Genomic DNA, 17,237 nt, shown 5'->3' with positions numbered 1-17,237 from the left:
TAGAGTGGCTTTTTTGCTGTGTCCCTGCCTCATCCATGATAGGGGAGGGTAAGGAAGAGTGCCGGGGAAATCCTGGTTTTTTGCTTAGTCTGAGTGCCCACTGCTCCCCATGCTGCAGTCAGTGTGTTCGTGTTCCTATACCTGTCACTTTATGAGATACCTGGATTTCTCCTACTTACTGCTTTCTCGTCTTTTTCTTGTTTTGTTGTTATCCACCGGCAATGAAAGATCAGGTTAATTTCTGTTGTTCTGCTGTTTCACATGAAACCTCCCCAAGCAATGGGTGTGCAGTTCTGTTTCAGTGTAATGTGTTTCTGTTGTTAGTGAAGTCGCAATTGCTTTTGCTACCTAGACACAAAAAATAGCTCAGTGTTACTGAGCTGAAACAATATCGACTGCATCTCCTAATCTTAGTCAGTAGGCCAAAGCTAGTCATTATACTGTAATAAACATTCATGTGTGGTTCCAAATAACTTTAAGGGGTTTTTTTCTTTTAATGTATGTATTTTGGTTTTCTGCGTACGTGGGCATTTGGTTGTTGTTGTTATCCCAGCCTTTATTTCCTTGAATTAATACCAGCTTTTGAGAAATACTTGGGAGTGTGAAAAAAGATGGAACTTAAACCAAACACAGGCATCCGTCTGCACTCAGCTATCACAGTATTGTGATTTGAATTAGTAAAGCTGTGTCATCTGTCATGTACCTAGCCAAAAATCTTTTTGCATTATTTTCATAATCCCACCACACTTACAACGTGGTGTCACAAGATCATAAGATCATTACATCACTTTCTTAGCATCTGTATTTCCTTAGTTCTCTAACTTCAGAATATTTGGTGAAAGGCTTAACGTGGCTTAATACAATGAAATCCCTGGTGTGTTTATCCAGACATCAGACAGGGCAGACATGTAGAGTACTAGGCGACACTAACATGTTCTCTGCAGTGCCAAAAATAAAATTTTAATTTTATTTGGAGAATAATTGAGAGTATGTAAATTTTTTTCAGTGAGATACTACCACCATTTGACAGAAGGAAGGAGAAATTTAGATTTGAGAGGAAACCTCTCAAGTGTTTTGTTTTCGTAGTTCTTGACCAAGAAAATTTGCATTTTGGCTTGTGACTGAAACAGGTGGTTGTACAGCAATTACAGGCGAAGGAGGACCTGCTTTGCATGATGGTTGAAACCCTGTATGTTTCCACACAGTGCTTCCAAACTAATTCTGTTAGTATGGATAGTGATATCAAACACAACTGGCTTCCTGAAACCATAAAAATGAAAACGTGTTTCTGAATGATAATAGGTGTCTTCTTGGCTAAAAGAAATTGCAGTACTTTCTGTTGTAAATCATCAAACAGTAACAGCATTCCATGTAGTTTGTGTAAAATGATTTACGCTTGCTGATGTTACAGAAGAATGGTAGAGAATTTCAGAGAGACCTAGCAAAGGGCAGAAATGCAGCTCAAGTCTAGAGTTTTAGAAAGAGCATTCTAAGTATTTGGTCTGGCTGCTAAATAAGGCAAGTTATGTAATATTGCCTGCTAATTTCTGCCTCAGGCTGTTCGTCTGCATAAATATGAACATTTTAGCAGTATAAATGATCTTGAGTTCCAGCTGAAAATCTGACCCTTCAACCTTTTGCTTTCTTTGAAGTTGCTGAAAGTTTTGCAGTTGGCTTTGGTGAGTCTAGGATTTCATAGAAATACTTTAGGTGACGGAGAAGTCATATCCCATGAAACATTGTTCAAAAGGTTGATTTCTCTCACTTTTAGCACTTTAAATATGCTTTCCATAGTGAATTTGTCAGATTAATTTACAGATACTCTTCATTCTTTCATGCTTTTGGTCTGTGAAATTACAGAGCCGTCTACTTTCAGGTATCTTGTCATGCAGGTATGTAATCATGTAGCTTCTTTGTGTAAGTTAAATAGATCAAGCAATTCAATAGAAAGACAAGTTCTGAGGTTATTCTGCTGTCTCCTTTGTTGGTCGTTTTGATACTACACTGGTGCTAGCTCTAGTTCAAAATTTGCTTTAACTTCTAGCCACTCCTTGAGAATCTTAGATTAGTCTGATCGTGATTACAGAGAGTGCAATTAAAGCAGTCCTTTGGGTGAGTTTTGGTCTGCTCATTAATCACTACTTTTAATATCTTTTCAATGTTGATAAAGATATTTGCAGTAAGCTGGGAGCGAAGTCCTATGAAAGCCTAAGATACTCTCTCCTTTGTGGTAATGTTTCAAGAGCAATTACATTCTCAGATCTATGAGCTGGGCAGTTATTAGCTCATTTAGTGTTGACAGATAATTTAATGTAAGTATTCTAAATTGCCAAACAGACACACCAGGAGCTCCATTAACTATGCACTAACTATGAGTAAATTGAGAGAAAAAAAGCTAAGATCTCAAGTTAGCTGGTTACTGAAGACAATCAATTATTTGGAAAAAAAATGTGTCTTAGGTATTTGCCCTAATAACTTTATCAAATACAGCAGTTCACTAGTGGATGTTTCCAGATACATTTTTTCTCTTTCCTTCTCCTCCCACATTTTGTTTCAATTTATAATTTATAATGAGCTCTCTAAAGCAAGAAATAAAAAGCTTGTCTCTGTTTATGGGCTGCACTTCTCAGAGTTAGACATGACTTTGTTTACTGTGAGCTATTCTTAGAGAAATAGATTAGGTGGGATTAAATCAAAAGCCAGCAAATTTGAATTCTGAAAAAAATTCACATGTAATTCAAAGTCTCAATTAGTTTGAAGCCTGAAGCCTCATTTGTATTCCAAATAAGTCTTACTAATTTCTTCCAGTTACATAATCACTGGTAAAATTAGCCTGGTCTTAAATCCATTGAAACTAAGATTGAAAGGCATTATGGCCTGTATGGATCTAAAAGACAAGTTTAACACACAGGAAACCCAAATTTTATGTCACCTGAATAATGAATTTAAAGCTACAAATCATGTCTGTCTTCAGACAGATTGATACACAATGCCAGACCTGTATATGTGCTTTTGCAGCTGTGTGTTTGTACAGTTTGTTTTTATAATGTGCACTGTAAATACATACTGACACATAAACATCCCCAAAATATATTCCTCAGATATCATGTTCTAGTAGTCTGCCCCCAAAAAATATATACTTGACAGGTATGACAGTCTTTTTTTTTGAGAATTTCTAAATGAAATGGCTGTGGCAAGCTGTACTACCTTAACCAGAAAGCGAAAAAATTTAGTACAAACTGATACTGAAATAAAAGCCATGGGGCATTGGGGTTTTTATAGCAATAATTATATTTTCTGTAACAGAAATTCTTACATATAAAATATACCTATATGCCAATATTAATTTTATATTGAAATCTTGTTCTTGAAATACTTTAAAAATACATTTAAGGGTCAGGAACCTAGTGAACAACTCCCTACTATAATCATAAAGCACAGTTATATATTTTTTAACTTATTTAAATGTGTATTATATAATTAGCATTTGTATACTATGTTAAGCCTTTAGTAGTGTTTTGGGAGTTATCATAGTAATCCTTTTCAGTTTGATGAAAATCTTGAATCCTGCAGCTCAGTCTCACTCTCTGATGAGCAGCCCCTGGCAGGTTCATTGAGACTGTTTGCTCCTCTGTGCACTGTAGTTTAAAATACACATAATCTGGTAAAATGCCAGTCTTTTCTCAACCTTCCTATATCCCACACCCATGTTTATTTCACCTGCCAAATTCAAACAAATCTTATCTAAACAATTAAGATAAGCCTCGAAGTAGTCTCTATAGTCAAATCAGCAAACCTCTCAAAGCCAGAACTGAAATACAATCTCTCTAAATTAAACAGTCTACAATGGCAATCATGTTTGTATTTAAACATTTTATTCTGAAAGGATTACAGCATTGCTCTCCACTTTTTTTTCCTGCCTAGACAAGAAGGCGACATACTGAGTCAAACAAAATATATTTGTTCTCTATGAGCTGAACTTGCACACTTTTTGTAAACAAACTGTATAGGTGTATGAAGTTTGACTTCACATAATCAGTAACTGCTGTCCTTAACAAAGTAGGCACTTGTTTGAAATGTATGTAATGTAACTGTTTATATTAACTGTGTACAGCTATATAAAATCTGGTGATATATTTTCTTGTATGTGTGAATATATATTTACATGTATGTAGAAAACCTCTATCAATACAGTTTTTATATTTGGGATACAATTTAGGGAACAGGGCAGCTGTCTAAAAGTTGAATTATAAGAGAAAAATCATGCAAAAGATTCATTTCTTTCAATGCAGTCTTCTACTTTTGTTGCTTCACATTTTGCAAAACATATTCATGCTTAATTATTCTTATTCTATTACTTCCTAGAAATGCGGGTGCATGTTCTTGAAGGTATTTGAAACTCTTGAGTAATTTAAAAACAGTCTGAAGCAACAGCTCAACTTAATCCATGGCTTCTGCTTGGAAATTTTGTTTACTGTTCTGGTTTCTTACACAAGCTTTAGATCAAGGTGAATTACTGCCACAGTAAAACTGTGTGCAAGCAGTTGTAAGTGGTGTCTTGCCTCTGATCCATGCGGTGTGTACCTGTGTTGAAGCCTCAGTCTCCCTTGTGCTTTGTGCACTTTAACATTGTCAAGATGAAAACTTTGAGTATTTCTTAATAGACAAGTAAATCACAAAGGTACTGAGGGCAAGGAGGTAAGTAATAATATGAAGTTATTAATTTATGGCAACTCAGTGCGGCCATACACCACCTACCAGTTTTTAGTGGGGTTAGGGGGATGGTTTTCAAGTTATGCAAGTCATATTTAAGAATTCTTTTCTTTCACTTATTTTCTGAGGATCTTTGAAAATTATACAGCCATGACCCTTGTGGGATTGCCACAACTTACATTAGCACAGGGACATAAAATTTTAGCACTTTTGTGTAAACCCAACATTTATTTCAAAGAGCCCCATTTGGGATTTAACTTTCTGCATTGGAGATTCACATTTCTTTTACTTAAGATAAAGAAGAATCCCAAGAAAGTAGCAGTAGTTGTCAAGTTGTTGGAACTATTACAGATAAAAATATGACTGTGTAAATTTTGGATAAATTATGTCAAAAGTGATATGGGGGAAAAGGAAAATCTGGGGTGGGGGGAAGGGAGGAGGGGGGTAGTATTGGGAGGTAGGGGTGGGAAGGAGGGGCAAACCAAGGGATGTGAAGTTTTGAAGTCATGGGTTTTCTATGTAACCAATAAGAGACTTAAAGTTTTGCAGATTAGTTTATTTTAAAATATAAATACTAAGTATTTATCAGATGTAAATCTGGGTTTATTTTGCAAGTAGCTTGATATTACATCCAAACATAATCTTTATAGGAGCAAAAGAAGTCACTGCAGTTTGATCACCTTCTTAGGCTCTTTTGGCTCTTTTGTTGATGACAACACTGATGCAGGTGTTTTTTCTTCTACTTCTGAATTAAGCACTTCAGCTCTCAGTCATGCCAGTGAACCTGATGAAATTGTCTGCATTGAAACTTTTTTCCTGGTTTGCTTGGGTTTGCATGTGTCATATTGCATCTTCCTCCCAAGACACCTGTCAGAGAAGACTTTCCCTCTGTATTCACAGACCTATTCTGTATCTATTTTTTTCCTTGTTTGTTGATAAATCATAAGTTGATCAAGCTATGTATTATCGGCCTTGTTTTTCTTGTATCAGAGTTCTCAAATTTTTAAGGTTCTGCCAGTATGCTAATTTTCTAATGGTGTTGGATTTTGACCACTTTCAATTTACTGTCTGTACATTTTTCTTGAGGAAGCTATTGTTTTTAATTAACTCAAAAATAATAATTCAAGGAATATCATTCAGAGTGACACATTGGACGTACTCACATACTTATGTGCCTTTTTTTTTTCTTGCAAGTACCCTTTTTAGATAATTTAAAATAATTATAAGTCCTGTGAAATCTGGTTGAATTAATTTTAATGGTAGGATTGTGCCTAAAAAAATTATGTAGCAGTTTTGAGACTCTAATTATATAAAACTTACTGTTTCTATATTTTTATATATTGATGTAGGTTCTTAATAACAACAGAGTAAAATTTTTGTTATAAGACTGGTTGATGCCTTTTCAGTTTTTTTTTCACTCTTCAACTTACAGTAATATTCCTGGGGTTTGGATGATTTCAGTGGAGTAGAAATATCTGGGGATCAAAGCCCAGTACAAGTACCATGGAAGTTGGAACTTCTCGGTATCCTATAATCTTGCATGTTAGAGTCTCATGAAGGGCATAACAGCTGAGCAACCCCAGATGAGTGCCACACACAGAACTGTGTGGTAAGAGGACTGTGGTTAGTTGCTGCAGAAACAGGAGGTCCTTCACTCAGTGAAGAAGAATAGATCTGCCTTTGTATTTTACTGTACTGACCATCTGTTTCTGCCATTTGTCAGAGAAGTTCTGAAGTCTTGCAGAAACCTCCTGGTGTTCTTCTGGAGAAAGAGAGCAGATGTGAGAGTGAGGAGGCAAAGATATGCAGGAGGAAAAAAGGAGTGGCCTCTTGAAGCAATACTGCTTGGTTTTTGGAGTGTCACGGAGAAGTCAACTGAGGTGGAAATTAGCAGGAAGGACTTGGATGGGTGGTTTGCTTGTTTGTATCCCTGAAGGATGGATCTGAGTAGGGCAGTACAGGTTCAGACGTGGTTTTAATTCAGCTACTGCTTCTTTATGAGGACTTAAACTGTAATCTGTTATCAGTCAAGTAGGATTTGGAAAATGCTTAGTCAGGTTTTTTGGGACACAGCGGTGCTTCCAGGAGGTTTCAAGAAGGAGACACTTAATTTTAGATGGTGTCCAGAGACAGAAAAGCTTAGGAAGCATACTTGGAAAGGCCAGAGAAATGGAGTGTGATTTGAAACCTGCCCTGAGAAGAGGGAAGGGTAAGACTAAGAATTCAACTGAATACCAGTTTTCTGGAAGTCATCCATATGCGATTGTGCTAATGAGAGTTTTATGACAAAAAAGTTGGATCTGAATGGTCTGGTTTATAACACTTTTTTTTTCTTTCTGAAATTCTACTCAGTGGGAAACTTTGAATTTTGGCGTTTTCATTTTAAAAGGAAATTCCAAAGCTTTGGACTTTGAAACAAAATAAGGTTTCCAAGGACTGGGTAGCTGTAGGAAGCTGTCTTTTCTCTAACAGCTTATGTAAGTGGTACTATTGGTGGATTTAGATTCATAGCCACAGGGAAATGTATGTTAGCTGTGTCTGTCTTGCCTATTGGCTTTGGTTTAGTGGCAGCTGGTAGTTCAGTGCTCCTAGATATATGAATATCAACAGCAGTGATCTGTCTAACAAAGGAAAAAGTACAGCAACTTCCTTTTATAGTCTTCCTGACAATACGCTGGGCATCCTGCAGCTTCCTGCTGATGGTGTTCTCTCATACATTTCCTCTTCAGAATTACATTTGCTGGCAAGAATTTTGATCTTCTTGTTGGCTTGGTTACTGTCTTGCCCTGAAGACTTGAGGGTGGTGATAATTTATTTTTTTGTTTATTTTTTGTATTTTGCTTTGTTGGTGGTTTATTTTTGGGTGGGTTCTTTTGGTTTTTCTTGTTTTTTAAAATTATGTTTCTGTTCTAAGTTGTCTTCTGTGTACATGGAAGGAGATCCATCAGTTTTCAGTTCAAATATACCTCTGAAAATTATCATGTGTCCTAATCTTACTTTTTTACAAGCAACATATCCTTCTGTCAGGGGACATAACTTCTACACTTGTAAATCACTTGATACTAATAAAAATAGTAAATCAGTCTCTCTGCTTGGATTTTTCTTTTGTCTTTCCAGTTTCAATCTAATATCTAATTTGGCTTTTCTAATGTGAGATTGTATATATTTTTTAAATTCAATTTATATTATAGAAATACAGAATGGAAAGAAAACTGTTCCATTCTGCTAAAATTTTTATATTCTGCCATTAGATAATAAGATATAATTTCTGTCACAAATATACCAGTTTATATTTCCATGTAGATTGTAACCAAAACAGTGACAACGTCAGGAAAGCTGAGGAGCAGCAAGAATTCCCCAAACCCTTTAATTTGGTTATAAATCCTTTGAAATTTCTTCTTCTTCTTCTTCTTCTCCTCTGTTCTTTATAGTACTAACTAATAATTTGTGATTGATCCCCAACCCCTCATTTTACTGGGTAAATTTTTTGTAGTCATCTGTTGACCCTGGCTTGCTTAAATAGAAAAATAAATTGTTGGCTTGTAGTTCCGATAATTTTTTTCCTGTGGGCATCTGGACATACTTGGTTCAAATTTGATTTAATTATATCTATCTATTTGTATATATACGTAATTATATATATGGATCAAATAATTTTACAGTTTTAGGGCTTTAAAGTGGAGCTGGTTTAATTGGCAGCACTGGCAATAGGAATGCAAGAAAATAACAAAACTGTGAGATCTTGACAGTAAGAACTAAATTTCTGGGTCTGATGTGATTAAAGTTCTTTCTGTTAGAGCAAAAGCCAATAGATATTCTTCACTTTCATAGTAGTCAAGGCCAGGAAATTTCAATGTCAGCTTTGAAACAAGAAAAAATCGCTTTCTAAACCAATGACATGGGTGAAAATATCCACCGTCTGCAAGACTAATACAAACCCTTCTCCCGTTGTTTGCATCAAAGTATACTGGAACTGCAGCCTGGCTAAAAATATTTTCATATGAGGAAATTAATCTTTGTCTGTGTTTCATCATTCTATTGCCACCACATATGGAATCCTTTGGTTAGATGTTTGTGTAGTCATGCTGATTGTAGGGGGCATGTTTAACTAGTAAGCTTGGCTACATAAGGAGACATCATTGTTTTCTTTCAGTTCAAATTGCCTAGATAATGGAATTAAATATGCAATTGTTCTGATTTATTTTGCCAACTATTATGTTCTGTATGGCAATGATGTAGGTTTGCCTAAGAACAGCAGCTCATATCCTCACTCCTCAGAGTATGAGGAGCACACCTAAAGTGTACATCCTAGTGAGATGTTGGAGTGATAGATATGATATACAGGTTTAGATGAAGCATGTAGAAATATATTTGTCTTTGGAGGCAGAGACTTGAAGGATATATCCTAGGATCTAACTTCTCCATGTCCTTGTCTCAGACTGATTTGCTTTAAGCAGCTCCCTGAAGTATGTACACTCTTCTGCATACCTGTTTTGTTGAAAGTACACAGACCTGGCACCATTGTGTTTGCCAGGCGTTCTCTTATCTCCTGCAAGCATTCAAACAGAAGTGTTCTATTGCTCCCCGAGTAATCCGTGGGTGATCTTAACATTGAGCAAAAGTCAGGGCAGGAACTTAGGCTGAATTTCTTAGCTCAGGTGTAGACAGTCTCTGGAAGGAAAGGGGAGTGGAGTAGGGAGAAGACAGCCACAACTCCAAATAAATAGTTTAAGGGTTGCAAGTGTGTCCATATATGAAAATGTTGCATAAGCATAAAAGTGCTGAAATGTTGGATAGTATAAACTGAGTTTCATAATATATCCTGGGTTTAATATAGCTGTCTGTATATAGGCTTTGATGTTAGTGTTTTCTTAAAGTAGAGCTCTCAAACCTATCTTGACCCAGTTTCTATTTGCATGCTAATTTTAGTGTCCAGTTCTACAAGGCAAATTTGGCACATTTTTAAGCATACAGATAGCGTTATTGAGCAACAGGGGTTATTAAATACAATGTATAATACTGTGCCCTGTGTAGAGGGCATCTTTAAGTCTCTGTTGCAACAATGATTACACTTGGATGAGGGAGGGAAGTTTAAAAATACCCCAAATAATTAGTAGCAGATTTTTGCATGTGCCCCCTACCCCAAAAGAAAACAAAAAAACATGTTGCTTCCTGAACTGTTAACTGTTACATAGGCTGCTACATTGCTTTCTGGTAAGGGAAAAATAGAAGAAAACCACATTCTTCTTGAAAAAATAAAGAATTTTAAAATTATTTTTTGGTTTAGTCCTAAAAGTTAGCTTTGTGCTCTGCTTAGAGGTACAGTGTGACCTGCTTAGTTTAATCAAGGTCAACACTTTTTTGTTTATAATTTTCTTAAACTGCAACTGTCTCAGGCCTGGAAAGGGGAAACATGATAAGTCCCAGACTCAAAGTGCTATCTCTAGACGGCAATCAGAAACACATGAGCTTGAATTATATTCTGTAGTCTTTAGGTGTATACAGAATTTCTCTGTGACTGTTAAGGACATGGATTTATGGGACAAAAATTAACTTGGTGCTGGGTCTCTAGCTCTGATCAATGTTGCAATTTCTAGATTAATCTCACCTAAGGAATTATTCAGTTTATTGTGCAAGTGCACATACACACAAACACACAAAAAGCCCATTACAGAAAAAGGGTACAAATTAAGTACAAATTAATGAAGTTCAAAGTAGGAAAAGAGGGGTGTAGTATGATAAAAATTATTCATTGCCATCACATATATTCTAATGCAATATTTTAAATTTCAAGATCTAGATGAGGAAAACTGGATTTATATAGCTTTTAAATGAATGGTCACTGTGCTTGCACAACTATATAAGAGGAATACTGAAAAGCACCATTTGAAAAATAAATCTTTGTATTAGGTGAGAACCATTTTTAAGTAGTTAGCACAAATATTTCCTGTGCCTTGTGACATGTTTCTAAAACAAGTGGGGAGTCAGGGTTCCATTTCTAAATGTGTGTACCTCTTAATGATTTTTTTTTTTAATCCAGGTTAGGTAGATAGAAGTCACTGTATTTGGGCTGTTCCACTGGGTTTTTTTGATGCTGAAAAAAATACAGTATGTGTGTGGCACCAGAATTGGTTGGGAACAGGAAAGGCATATTTTGTATCCATACTAAATGTGTCGGCTTAGTGCATAGAAGACTTGACCCTTGTCAGGTGTTTTGAAGTTAACTGGCTGACTTATGGATTAATGAGTTTAAGACTGAAGTCAACCAGTGACAGGAATGAGCTTTGTTGTGTGAGTGTGTGTGTGTGGCTGTGGTGCAGATTTACAAATTTTTATAATGCTTTCAGCTGGACCATGAAAGTCTGATGTAAAGCTTATCTCTGATCTCTGACTATGGCCATACTTGTGGGATCATGTTTGTGTGTTTGGGGGGAGGGAGACGAATTCTTTAACACTTGACACCTGGCTCTGCCAGGTTTCTAGCTATACTATACTGCACTATTCAAGGCATTAGTAAAGTTAAAACCTTAACCTGTATGACCAGTAGGTCATAAAAAACTGTCGCTGAGTATTGTGACCAGCTTTCTTTCACAGCTGGATTATCATCCTGAACAACTAACTCTTTTTTCTTTTCTCTTTTTCATAGCTGTTGTGAACTTGGATAACTCTGTGGTTGACCTAGAGACGCTGCAAGCCCTGTATGAGAATGTGAGTAATCAGAGGAAGTCCATAAAATGTAGGAATACTGTGTGTCCATGTGAAGGTATTTTTACTTGGCATCAATAATATTCAGAAAGCTTGTAGAAGAAGTCCTATTTTGATGTGATTATTTTCCCCAAAAACAATGAAAATACCAAGTATTTTAATTGCATTTATTCACATTTATTCGCACTTCACTTTATGAAGTGCATATATTTCTACATAAGTAACATGATCAACTTCTGAATTACTAAACAGACGTTAATTTTGCTCCTTTTTTTCTTCTTGGGTGTGGCAGTCTTTGATCAATGGAACCAAACCTTATGCTCCACACCTTTGAATTCACTTTGTAATTTCACTAATATAAAAATCCTGCTCAACTAAAAAATAGTTTTGACAACAGAAATAATTCTCTTCATGGAACTGGAGCATTTAATAATTGTTGCTTCAGGGATTGCTCCAAAATAATTTTAATTCTTTGAAAGGACAAGAATTTCTCTGAGGTAATGTAAAAAAAATAGTATAAACTTCCAGGGGCTTCATAAATGTCTGGTAGTAATAAACAGAGAGATTTAACCTTTAGGTGTGTAAAATCAGGGATTCAGAATATGCTCAAGCATGTTCTAGAACTTGACAAAGCCTGTAAAGTAAAAAATTCAAAATGGTGTATCTTAGAAACATGTTTCTGCCTTCAGCTGAGGCCAGGGAACATGGCCCCTGTCTGTGAGTGCAGTGCCTGGATATGTGGAGATCTGCCTAGACATCTCTTGAAAGAGTGAGGAGGCTTTCTCTTTGCCCTCCAAGGAACTTGGAAATATGAGATGTAAAGCTGTGAGCCACGGAATGGCATTGAAGGCCAGTGTATGTTATTGTACTAGATCCTTAACTTCCCTCATGTAGTTTTTATAATGTTAATTAATTTTACACCTTTCAGATATTTGGTTTTTAGACTTTAGTTTTTAGTCACCTGCTTTGGAATGATTTGATGGTTTATGAAGTCCCTCTAAATAATCCACTTTGAGGTGCAAAAAGAGAGATAGTAAGCTCTAGTCTACTTTACAGAAAAACTGAGGAGCTAAACAAAACAGAAAAAAACCATATGTCTGACAAGAGCTAGAAAGGGCTTTTACTATTCATCCCTGAAGAATTAGGTTAACAAACACTGCTCAGGAAGATAATGGTCAAAAGAAAAACCTATGATAACAACATTCCCTAGGAACACTTTGCTTCTTTGCTCCACAACATTTCTGTTTTGGCCTATGGTATTTTATTTTAAATTACTTTTAATCTGCTTCCTTACACAGTACATATGTATTCCACGCCATGCAGTTTTTAGCATGCAAAAAATTTGAATTAATTCTATAAGTTACATGTGTGTGAATGTGAGAGATTTTCTTGTGGGAAGTATGGAATAGATACTGCAGTTATAATCAGTTTTTGCATACTTCTCTTTCTTATTGTGAACAAGTTGTTTTTTTTAATTTCAGTTTGAAAATAAATTCCTCTTATGTTGATAATGAACTAAAACTTTTTAAATGTTTACTTAATATCATCTCTGATATACTTCAGAATCCGAATATAAATGGATTATTTGCAAATTTGCAGTTCATTGAAATAACCAAATGTCATTGTGTCCATTTTGTAATTACCTTCACTTATTACAGAAAATGTCTAGCAAGTGTCCTGATTAAGGAAAATACCATGTGTAAATCTCAGGAAAGACTCAAATTTTCGAATGTCTAATATATTTCTTTGCTTTGAATAGAAAACAGACCAGTCCAACTTTATTATATTTGCTTGGGTAGAAAACAGAAAAAAAACCAAAACCACAACCAAAAACCAAATAGATTACAAGAAAAGGCCTCCATTTACTTGGACAGGATTTTATAAGGGGACCTGAATTTTAATTGTGGATCCTCTTTTTGATAAAACTCTGTCTTGAAAGAAGCTTTCTTTTTAGTTTACTTTTGTTTTCTTTTTTTTTTTCCTTTCAGCCTTTTGTCAAAACACTTCAGACCTTGCATTTTCTTCCCTTGCTAGCTTCACTAATTATAACAATATTGTTCAATAACTGTTGTAAGTAGTGGGTGGTACCAGAGAGCCTGGCATGTTTGATTCCTCCCTTATTTCTCAATCTCATCCTGTGTTGTAAGTGGAAATAACTTTGCAGCATTTACTTCTTAGCCATTAACTTAATTTTTCGTTCTTAGGGGTTTTTTATTGGATTGAGATTTTTTTGCTGGATATTTAAATACCACTGTACTAGTCCTCAGTCTTTCTATTTGATCTGTATGGAACATATGGGAGCATTTGTTTTACAGTCTTCCTTCAGAATGTAATCATTTTTTCTGATTGCATGTGTCTGGCATAGGGCTTTCCCTTCTTAAATGTGAATGAAATTTGGGCAGTCTCCAAACCTAAACACACCCTAATTTCAAAAGCCACAGTCCCGAGGGTTCAATTCCTGTTTACTGAGGAATTAAACTCCTGTTAAACCACAAAGATATTGTATATATCTTAGTGACTTTTTATAAACTAAGAAGCCTACACCACACCAAAGACCCGAGCCCTCAATAATTTATTTAATATTATTAAGTTGAATTGTATTAAGTAAGAAAGATTGTGTTACTGCAGCATTGTACTGTACAGTCAAATAGCTCTTAGGTGTGATTGTGTAGCTTGCTTTGTGAAGAGTTGTTTAAATACATGTTGATAATTAGTTAGGTATTAATATCTAGACAGTTTTAATAGGAGAATCTGTGTAGATAAAACTACATGTAAATGTGCTTTTCAAAATTCTCTATTGAGAATGCAATCAGGTGATAGCTATAATTAGAGAGAGAGAAGGCAGGTAAAATTCATTCCAGTTGCTGTATGGTGTTAGGGCATATTGGTTGTGATGAGAAATGTAGCAACTGGCAAATCAGTGAATGTTTACTTTGAAAACAGATTGCCTCTTAGCAACTGGGGTTGTAGCTTAAGCATCACTGAAACAGGGTATGTCTGCTTCTGCTTGTGTCTTTGCTATATCATGAAAACAGTTGTATAAAAGTGGATTAAAATATTATTGAATAATTTATCATCTTTCATCTATGGATTTGCCCTTTTTACATCACAAAAGAAACATGCATATTTTCATAATTAGGCTCCCAGTAAATTGACCACACTGTCTTTATCTTTAGAATACTTAGGTCAATGCTTTCAAAAACCTCAAAATGCCTTTGCAAGAGAGAAAGGGCATCCACAAGTCTGAAGCGCATCACACTTCTCTGCCCTTAAGAGTCAAACTTTCTCCTCAATTATTTCTTGTGATTTTTTTTTTCTTGTTTTAAACTAGCAATTACAATGTGATGTCTTTTTTTCTTTGGCAAAGCCGAATTTTGGCATAGCCAAATTGTACTTGAGTTCTGATGATCCAGCTTGAAAAGAATATGGTACTTATTATTCACCAGGGTATCTCTGTATATCCTTGTTTCATCTGCTATTGACAAAATTCCTTAGACAACTCACTCAATGTTTTTGCAATATAGAACACAAACTTTTAAAGTCAAGTTTGCAAAAAAATAAAATTCCATACATTTAAACTGATCTAAACTCAGAGCTAGGGTTCTGTTGTAAGGAAAGAAAAAGCTAACCAGCAAATGTATAAGATTTATGTTGTGAGATGGAAAAGGGGCCTTTATGAACTTTGGTAAGAGCAAATACTGGCTAAATTCATACTCTGGAAGAAAAAGGGGAAAGAATTAAACTGAAGTAGAATATTTTTGCAGTAATTTAATTCAGATTTTGGTGTCTGATTTTAGATATAGTTAATATCGAATTCTAGTACATTGTATTATTTTTTCCACTTTTGATGCTATATATATCTATATCTAGCAAAAATCAAGGAAAGAAAGAGCAGTAGCATTCAAAGAGATGCTAATGCAATCAGGTTAATGACTTTTATGAGAAGTATTTATTGAATGTGTTCTCTCATGACACATATTTGGAAGGCAATATAAAAGCTTTTTTAAAAATTATCCATCTGTAAATTTGAGAAAAAATAGACATTAACAATAAAGAAAGCTAGTAAAATTCTGAGAAATTATCTTTGATAACACCTCTGCAATAGACACAGTATTCCTTTTCAGTCAGAATTTAAAGTACCATTGATGACAATTCTGGGTACCTGAGCCATAATTAGTGACTTGAAATTCAGGTTTGAGACTGAACTTGGACTGTATACTTCAACTTCTTGATTTTGGTGAAGGGTGTAAGCTTTCTCTCTTGAGTTTTGCTCTGGCCTGCCCATGAGTGGATCATGCTTAGCCTTTGTATCTTTGACAGTTGTTACTTCTTTGCATACACAACCTGAGAATAATGGCTTAAATAAGGAGTAAGGAGTCTGCCTAACCTTTCCCCATGGGATTTGGTGGAGAAACATCAAGAGCTTGAACATGCACGTATGTGATAGATTGCTGTGATAAGCACTCTAATATTTCAGTCTGTGTAGAAGCAGGGAGAGAGAGAACTCTGAGTATTTATTCTAAAATATTTGGAAATAACCATTTAGTTTTATGCTCCATGCAAAAATACTTACTTCTCTTTAACTGTTATGAAAAAAATGTCAAGTGATTTTCCTTCAGTTTAACAGAAGAGAAGATCATTTAAAGACTGTGCAGAAATAATGGAACTTAATTTAATTTCTTAGCATGAGAACTTGTTTACTTTTACAAAAAGCTGATATTTTTTTCAAAACTTTAGTGTAAAAAAGTGTAAATTGAATACATGAACTTTTTGAAATATATAAGTTGAATAAATAAAATAGCTCTTCCTACAGTCATGTCATTTGCACACCTAGACCTCTGTGGCTCTGATGATGTGACCACTGGAACAATGCTACCTCTCTCGGCATCCTTCCAACTTCTGTCTGTAGATTTCCACTATTGCAAAGAGAGTTCTTACTGATTTGAGAAGTGATGGAAACTTTTTTTCTTTTAACTCTCACCTGGGTAAGAGTGTTCTAGATTAAGTGTGGACATGTCCCATTTACATCAGCATTTTTAACACAAAACCAAACCCAAGCCTTCTCCACAACAGCACATGCAATATTTAAGTTAATACTTCTGAAGTTAGTTGTCTTTTTCTAGTCCTCATCCTGTTTCTGCAAGAGTCTTCTAAGATAGGGTTAAAAATTGATTAAATTTTCTGATCCTAGTATCTTGGAAACATCCTTCTTCTCAGGATAGCACTATATAAGAAACAATTGCTACAGTAATTGTATTCACAGATCCTATGTCTGCCTTGACTTTAGCAGAAAAGTGCCTTTGGAGGATGAATCCCTAAGTTTCTTTCCCCACACTGAAGTAAAACTGGGGTAGGGAATTCAGGTAACTAAGTGTTATGAATGGGCCACTGCCAGTATTCTAAAATTAAAAACTGGTAAACACGCGTCAGCCTAGTCTTTGTTGACTGAGAAAGGCCTGATGCCATATAAACAAGCAGATAAAGGGAGGCCCAAACAGGTCAAGGGAAGTGCACTAGTGCACTGCTCAGCACTAGAGGGACCAGGTTTAGGATGCTGTGTGCAGGTGTGGCCTCTGCAGGGCAAGAGGCAGTGACACATTGGAGCAGGGCTAGCACAGAGAAAAAATGATGGTTAAAGACTTGGAGAGGTGTTCTACAAGGAGAGGCTGAGAGACAGCTGGGGTTGTTCAGTCTGGAAAAGAGAACGCTCAGAGGAATCTTACCTGTATGTACAAATAAATACTTCTCTGGGGAGGGGGAGTAAAGAGCACAGATCTATACTCAGGGATGCCCAGCATAAGGACAAGACAAAGTGGGCC

General features: G+C 35.7%; 1 protein-coding gene across 1 annotated transcript in view; it reads left to right on the top strand.

Annotated features, from left to right (window-relative positions):
- The window catches only part of FMN2 (formin 2), a 154,356-nt gene that overhangs the window by 72,300 nt on the left and 64,819 nt on the right, over positions 1–17,237 (top strand). The window contains 1 exon segment of the mRNA XM_031058791.1: positions 11,360–11,421. Within this exon segment, the coding sequence (XP_030914651.1) occupies positions 11,360–11,421 (62 nt within the window).

Source organism: Geospiza fortis, unplaced genomic scaffold (genome assembly GCF_000277835.1).
Source record: "Geospiza fortis unplaced genomic scaffold, GeoFor_1.0 scaffold381, whole genome shotgun sequence".
Lineage (NCBI taxonomy): Eukaryota > Metazoa > Chordata > Aves > Passeriformes > Thraupidae > Geospiza > Geospiza fortis.
The sequence above is the reverse complement of the archived record's forward strand: the minus strand, read 5'-3'. Positions and strand labels throughout refer to the sequence as shown.